Raw genomic sequence first — 8,369 nt, 5'->3', positions numbered from 1 at the left:
TATATGACAGCTCAAGCTAAATTTATTGTCTACATTGTGAAAATAGGTGTTCTCCAGAATTTGGTATTAATGTCATAGAAAGAAGCTGAGACGCACTCCTGTAAGCTTAGCGACGGGGCGACAACGTTTGAGGGAATAAGGGACTTGTCGGCGTGCCTACCTCTTCGGTGTCTACTACACCCTCCGTCTGATGAAACCTCAAATACTTTCCCGGTCTAGATACCCAATCCGAGACCCAATCGACTTGCAAAAGAGGAGGAAAGGTTCCACAAATTAAAGAGAGGCATACTTAGAGAATATTTTGGTATTAAGGGGCCTATATATAAATCGCAAATCGAGAATAAGATTAAATCACAAGTAATAATGGAAAAAGAAATTGAAAATCATGTTTTAAAATATAGTAAGAAATATTAGAATTAGACATATTAGAAATAACGCAAAGTATAATTAGAATTAGTCAGAAACATCAAAAATACTATTAAATAATAGAATTAGTTAGAAATTTAAGAATAAGAAGGAATATTAGAAATACGAAGAAATAGTAGAAATACGAAGAAATAGTAGAAATACGAAGAAATATTAGAAATACGAAGAAATATTAGAAATACGAAGGAATATTAGAAATACGAAGGAATATTAGAAATACGAAGGAATATTAGAAATACGAAGGAATATTAGAAATACGAAGGAATATTAGAAATACGTGGAAATATTAAAAATACGTGGAAATATTAGAAATACGTGGAAATATTAGAAATACGTGGAAATATTAGAAATACGTGGAAATATTAGAAATACGTGGAAATATTAGAAATACGTGGAAATATTCGAAATACGTGGAAATATTCGAAATACGTGGAAATATTCGAAATACGTGGAAATATTAGAAATACGAAGGAATATTGGAAATACGAAGGAATATTAGAAATATTGGAAATTTAAAGGAAATATCGTGAAAATATTGGAAATTTAGGCGAAATATCGGGAAATAAAAGAAATACGAAAATAATAGAAATAAAACGGAAATAATAGAAATAAAACGGAAATAATTGGAAATATGAAATCTGGTGTACATTTTTCTGGGAAGTGAGTAGCCCCTCGACAAAACCTAACCTGTCGTAATACTATTGAGGTTTAAATAACAAAACCATTAACAACTTAGGTATAAAAATCTAATTTTTCCTAACTTAATTGACCTCACCTGACCTAGTACTATTTGAGTTAAAATAACACAACCTACACCATCATAAACGACTACCGTTTTATACAACGCGTTTGTACAAGTTTTTGTATATTTTCATTTGGCTTCCATTCTTTCCTATTAGAACTAGAGTAACAAAATAGGGCTCCCTTAATAGTATGACTTCACAAAATTATTCTAAAATTAAAAGGGACAAGATTTCGCTTACCATAACGGAAATAGAAAATACCCCGGTAATGACGTCACAAAATATTACCTCAAATAGGTCGACAATGCTCTCATTACACGCATCTTGTTACGCAGAATCGAAAACCATTTTCAAATTGTAAATCGTTTCAGAAAATAAAAAGTTATGAAAAAACTATGACGTTCAAAACATTGGCAAATAAGCCGAACGATTATTTTATTTTATCTATATTAACTAAGCTCCGTAGTAAACTTAACGAACAGAAAAAACAATATGTTCACACCAGAGAAACTTTAGTTTCACGCTGAAATATGGGAAATGAGAACTTGCGAATTATAGTCAGATAAGTGAAATACTATATTTAAATATTGTCATAATTCAAAACATAACCCTCAGAGAGTTATGAGAATTGGCATTCGCATCGTTCTTCAAGAATTGGTTGTTGATACAGAATTCTCTAATGCATGTCATGGTGAATTTTCATTCCTGATTCACTGCTACACTTATATGGTAGACAGATTACCAATTATGCAAAGTGGAAATCAGCCAGGATATTTAATCTGTAAGCACTCAAAACATATTAACTAACGAAAAGACACCCGAACATTTATTAACGAAAAGTAACCCAACCAAGAACTGCCGATACGCCACCAAAACATTAACTACCAAAAAGACAGCCAAAAGCCCCGCAAACATTTATTACCGGAAAGCCACAGAAGAATTCGACCAAAACGCAACCTTCGTGCTTTATATAGAATATTTTCAAAACCTTTAATTGCTAAAATTCTCCAACTTTAGTAATCACAAATTTACTGCCTAAACACTATCCAGTACACAAATTCAACATCTCTGCTTTCCAAAGCGCCATCCAAAATATTTCCTCCTAAGTTGGTATCCAATCGTCCTTTCGGAATCGAGCTTACTGACAATTAGCTTTAAAATCGCCCCATTACTGAACGTAATTCTCGAAATTTCAGATTCAAACTATGCTATGGTTTGAACATCATGTTTTACTGATCGTTATGTTTTACTACGGAGCTAAGTTGATATGGATAAAAAGAGATAATAGTTTGGCTTATTTCCCAATGCTTTGAACGTCATATTTTGTGTCATATATTTTGATTTTCTGAACCGATGGACAATTTTAAAACCGTTTTGGATTATGCGTGACATGACGCGTGTAATGATAGCTTTGTCGACCTATTTGAGCTATTATTTCGGGACGTCATTTCGGCGGTCTTTACTATTTCTGGTAGGGCTAAAGCCCTATCAGTGTCACCGTGTCCGAGGATGACCATTTCCACAAAATTTTCGAGAATCTTAGCCCAATTCCGCACAATTTTTACGGCGCATTTGCGCACAGTTTTTACTTCAAAGTTTTAGTTCACAAGTTTTTACCATAACCCATTTCCTTAAAGATTAAGGGTTCGGTTTGGTTTTGGTTCCGTAAGGGTTAGGGTTAGGAAAGGCTATACTCCGAAAGAAGCTTGCTATTTAACTTGTGATTGTACCATTGCATTATCACTATCGATATAGAAAAATGCATTGATAGACTTAAGCATTAAAAAAACAAGTGTCTTTATGTTAAAAAAATAAAAGTAAAATATTAATTTTTAATTCCGATTGTAGAAGCTGCGTTATAAATAAATGTTTCTTTTAACACCATCGAAAATTTTATTATCAACAAGAAAATAAAAATGTTTTTTTTTTGCAAATTGAGCGGAAAGGGATATAGGTTTTTAAGATCTGGAAAATATAGGAAGTACTATTTTGTTACTCTAGCTCAAATAGAAACAAAGTGTCAGCCAAATAAAAATGTCCAGGAAATGTTTTCCAGGACTGTACTGCTCCTTGGGTAATTGCTGTAACAGTACACCGCGTTTACGAGAACCCCTGTATAGGGAACTGCCGTAACGGGTAAACTGCTTTTTCGGGAAACCACTATTAAACGCTTTTATGAGGACTGCTACTATGGGATCCGCGTATACGATTCCGTCTCTAAAGTAATCTTGTTCATCTTTAAAATTTTCACATTTACCTGAAGATGTCTTAGTTCTTCAAAAAAATGTATTTTAGCAAGGAAACGATAGACAAGACCTTGAAAACTTCCAATACTATTTGAATGATTTTTATGTGAGTAGTCCGTTATTTGAACGAAATCCAACACCTTTCTCGTGAAATTGAGTGATGTTTCAAACAAAAAATTTCGAAATCTTTGAAGTAATTACAAGGTCGAGAATTGGAGACAAATCCAGAAGTGAAAAGAATATCCTGTTATTATATATATATTTCGAGATCTATGATAAAATTCGAAGTCGATGAGAAAACCACGAGACATTTATATATCTACGGAGTTTTGATTATGTCGCAAAATGGAAAAATCTCTCCGAAATGTCGGACCGATTGAATTGGTTGCCAAGAGTAAATGTTTTGAAAACTATGAAGGCTTTGATCTGTTTTCTAACGTTTGCTCCAAGGTTATTTTGCTAAATTCATGCCGTGCCAAAGTAAATAATTTTATTCAGCTATAAGAATATAAGAGACATGTGTGGAAACTGACTTTCGCGCGAAGGATTTGAAAATAGTAAAAAGAAAAAGAAAGAAAATAGAACTGGTTTTGAAAGAAGTTAGGGGACTGAAAGGGGAAAGCGGCTACCCGCTCGAGAAAGAAGAGGTTTTGGGGAGAGCCCCACGCGAACTGAAAGAGAGAGGACATCCTCGTCCGAACTGAATGTATAACTTGTAAACGGTATTCGCGCGTTCGTCAATAAAGAATGTTTTACTTATGGAATAGACAAAGTCGACTACGTTTATTTTATAATTAACTCTCCCATGAAGCGGGACATCCCTTGAGCTATAACACTGGTGCCGAAACTCGGGAAATTAGAAAAGAATTAGAAGTTAGAAGAGAACTAGATTAGGAATTAGATAATGAAGTGGCCGAACCACAGAAACGGGACAACGCCCTAAAAAGTACTAGAACGAGAAAATGGCGGACGCGGAACAGACAAGTTTAGAATCGCAACAGAAACGAGGAAAACCTACAAGATGGGATGCTATAAAGCTAAGAAGAAAGATCAGTCAACAAGCGACTACGAAATTGCTTTCAAGAATAGAGGACAGCCTCACGGATTCAACGTACGATGAGGACAGCCTCCTGGACAACCTTAGTGAGTTAAAAGTTAAAGAAACTAAATTAGAAGAAATAGATAATGCCTTGCAAGATGAGGCCGAAGATTTAGTGGAATTGGGGTTGGAATTAGCGACATCGGAACATTATTCCAACGCTATAAGAAAGATAAGGGATAAAATTAATAAGAACCTAGAAGAGATGAGAAAAGGCCAAGCGAGAGGGCTATCCCCTTTATCAGTTGAGACGAGACATCCGTCGCCATTTTTGACGCCGACCGGACCCACTATACAATCTCCGAATTTTACCCCTATGGGACCACCCCCAACTAGCCAACGGCTCTTATAACCTATAGTGGGGAATCTTGGTATGCCAGGACCGCATACTTTTCAATCTACAACGACGTTGCAAGGGGTAACAACAGGAGGGGGACCAAACCCCACGACCGGTTTGACAACGACACAGGCTGGTACGAGCGCCGCGCATGCTAGCTCTCTTCACCCACCCCAACAACTAACAGCGATGACTAGTGGTTATCTCCCACCGCCATCACCTCAAAACTGGTTTGGGATGAAGCTGCCAGAGCTAAGAATAGAAAAGTACTCTGGAGATTTATCGTAATGGATGGATTTTTGGTCTAGATACGAAGTGGCCATCCACAATACCGCTATGCCAGATACCCATAAACTCGGGTACCTTAGATCGTTTTTAACAGGATCAGCTGCTAGCTCAATTTCAAAATTAGATGCAACAGAAGAAAATTATAACGAGGCAATTCGATTACTTAAACGACGTTTTGGAAGGAAGGACGCGTTAATAAACGGTCATATTCAGAATTTATTTTCCTTGGATCCAGTAAAGAAGGCCAACGATATCGTCGGTCTTAGAAATTTATATGACCGCTGCGAAGTAGAAGTGACGTCATTGGAATCCTTGGGAACCCATTTTCAATACTATGGACCGGTATTGTGTCCTCTGATTTTGAAATTACTTCCGCTGGAAGTTACCTTGGAGTATAGCAGAAGAAGAGACTGTGACATGGAATGGGACATTAAAGAGCTCTTGACAGTCATAAGGGAAGAAGTAGAGGCTAGAGAACGAGTAAGCGCTTACACTACAAACGCTCATGACGGAGGAACCGCAACAAAACCTCATTATTCAGAAGCCAGAGCTCCCCAACGTCGCAGTCAAGTCGAATATAGACCAAAACCATTTTCCACGGCAGCCTTGACGAGTGTATCTCAAACAAGATGTCTTTTCTGTCGAAGAACAAATCATACCTTTGAAGAATGTAAAACTCTTAATGTGGAGAAGAAAAGGGACATCCTACGAAAACAAGGACGCTGCTATATCTGTATGAAGCCGGGACATCTCGCGAAGTATTGCAAAGAAGATATAGCTTGCAAGTTCTGCGACCGAAGACATCACTCTTCTCTTTGCCAAGATTCAGAAAAGAGAACACCTCGTGATCAGAGAAGAGAGGAACCAAAAGAAGCCTATACTAGAGAAGAAACCGAACCGAAACAAAAGATTGAAACGACAACCACTGTAGTGGCTGAAAAGGAAGAAGAATCGGAATCGATTTTACTCCAAACAGCAAATATAACTGTTTGTGGAATTGCTGGATCAAAAACAATTCGATGTTTATTCGATAGCGCCGCACATAGATCTTATATTTCAAAAGATCTATCTGAGAAACTAGAACTAGAACAGGAAGGAGAAGAGCAGTTAAATGTTAACGTCTTCTTGGGAGGATCCCCAACCCAGGTGATCAGCAAAAGAGTCAAATTAACTCTGAAAAGCTTGTTTGATGAACAAACATTGCATATGAGCGCGGTCGAAGTTCCAGAGATTAGTAGAGCACGGCTTCAAGTTCCAGGAAAAACTATAAGAAAAACGATGGAGAATAGAGGTTTGAACTTAGGCGATTATCCCAGATCTGATGTAAAAGAAGAACAGAAAATTGATCTGCTGATTGGAGCGGATTTCTATTGGCGCGCTCTGTCTGGACGGTATTTAAGATTATCAGACTCGCTTGTGGCGCACGAAAGTAAATTTGGATGGGTACTGCTTGGACCCGAACAAGACCGAACAGTCAAAGGCAGTGAAGTAGCAGTCAATTTCGTGACGACTGCAGAAATAGAAGTGGTCGGAAAAGAGCTCAAGGCCCTCTGGGAACTAGACACAATAGGAATAAAGAACGAAGAAACAGAACATGAAGGCCATAAAGAAATGATGAACGAGTTCCAAGACAGTCTACGAATGGTAAACGGTCGGTACGAGGTAAAATTCGCTTGGAAGAAAACTGAACGCTGTTTACCAGATACTTACCACAGGGCAAGAAAACGTCTCAAAGGTTTGCTACGCCGTTTGCATTCCAACAGAGAGCTGCTAGAAGAATACGACGGAATCCTTCGCGAATACGCTGATCAAGGTATAATAGAAGAAGTACCAGACTCCGAGATCAATAAACCGGAAAACGAACTATTTTATTTGCCACATTATCCCGTGGTTAAAGATAGGATAACAACCAAAATCAGACCAGTATTTGACGGATCAGCCAGAGAAAACGATTCCGCTTCGTTAAACGACTATCTCGAATCCGGACCAAACCTAAACCCGGATCTCTATAACATACTCCTAAAATTTAGGACATATCGAGTGGCTATAACCGCAGATATGCAAAAGGCCTTCTTGCAAATTTCAATAGCACCGGAAGAACGGGATTTCGTTCGATTCCTTTGGATAAAAGATTTGGATCTAATGGACAACCATGAAAACATCAAAGTCTGGCGATTTGCAAGAGTATTGTTTGGTCTCAGCTGTAGCCCCTTTCTGCTTGCCGCCACCATACGGCATCATGCTAAGCTTCAAGCACCGCACTATCCGAAAACATGTTTGAAAATCGAAAAGGAGACGTACGTGGATGATTTTATCTCTGGAGAACAGGATGACTTTGAAGCTAAAAAGACAATCCAGGAAGTTGTCACTCTTATGAAAGGAGCTAACCTGACACTACACAAATTCCAAACGAATTCGAAAACCTTAAGACAAGAATTAGATGGAACTAAGAGAAGAGAAGAAAAGCTCGTTTTCCAAAATCACACTGTTAAAAATAATGGTTCATAAATGGTATAAAAAGGGTATATCCTCTCCCGCTGCACCATTAATGGTTTAAATTTAGCTAGACAATGGTGTGATTATGGTTTGCTTTGATTGGCAAACCATTGATGGTGTATCAATGGTTTATCTTAAATGTTTGACTGTTCCATATATGGTTTGATAATGGCATGTTAGGATAAGTGGTTAAAATATGGTTAAGAAATGGTTTATGTTAAAAACTTTTGACCATTCCATATATGGTTTGTAATGGAAAGTTGGCTATATGGTTCGAATTTGGTTTAAAAATAATTAACCATTTTTTCTCTATTCCATATATGGTTTGGTAATGGAAAGTCAGGATATCTGGTTAAAATATGGTATAAACATAGTTATACATTGTTCTATATTCCATATTAGGTTTGATAATGGAAAATTAGGGTATATGGTTAAAATTTGGTTTAAAAATAGTTAACAATTTTTACTCTATTCCATAACAAGCATAAAATTTAAACGTTGGCCCATTAGTTTAAATTTAAACTGTTGACACAGCCATAGTTTTTTCTTCTCAGAGTGACAATGACGTCACGGAGAGGTATTACACTGGACGTGTCTGTGTGTGTCTGTCTGTCACCGCGTTCGCAGTTAGCAAATCGTAGCTAACGTGTTCGCAATTTCCGGACCGAGTTCGCAGTATACAGAAATTGTGAAAATTTTACTTCCTTGCTTTATCCATCTTATTTAACGCTAAT

At 37.2% G+C, this 8,369-nt stretch overlaps 1 protein-coding gene across 1 annotated transcript; it reads left to right on the top strand.

Annotated features, from left to right (window-relative positions):
- The first annotated feature begins 4,887 nt into the window (after positions 1-4,887).
- Positions 4,888-7,647, top strand: LOC149681276 (uncharacterized). The gene is made up of 2 exons (XM_089834507.1): positions 4,888-5,117; positions 5,160-7,647. The coding sequence occupies exons 1-2, from the start codon at positions 4,888-4,890 to the stop codon at positions 7,645-7,647; spliced, it is 2,718 nt and encodes a 905-aa protein (XP_089690633.1).
- Positions 7,648-8,369: the final 722 nt, after the last annotated feature.

The sequence above is a fragment of the Phalangium opilio genome, unplaced genomic scaffold, assembly GCF_054372755.1.
Source record: "Phalangium opilio isolate 3A_F unplaced genomic scaffold, DU_Popi_V2 ptg000039l_1, whole genome shotgun sequence".
In the NCBI taxonomy this organism is placed as follows: Eukaryota; Metazoa; Arthropoda; class Arachnida; order Opiliones; family Phalangiidae; genus Phalangium; species Phalangium opilio.
The sequence above is the reverse complement of the archived record's forward strand: the minus strand, read 5'-3'. Positions and strand labels throughout refer to the sequence as shown.

Coding starts and splice junctions, on each gene's coding strand:
- LOC149681276 (XM_089834507.1), top strand. CDS start 4,888: ATGCCAGGACCGCATACTTTTCAATCTACAACGACGTTGCAAGGGGTA. Junction 5,118..5,159: donor CCAGAGCTAAGAATAGAAAA/GTACTCTGGAGA, acceptor TTTTTGGTCTAG/ATACGAAGTGGCCATCCACA.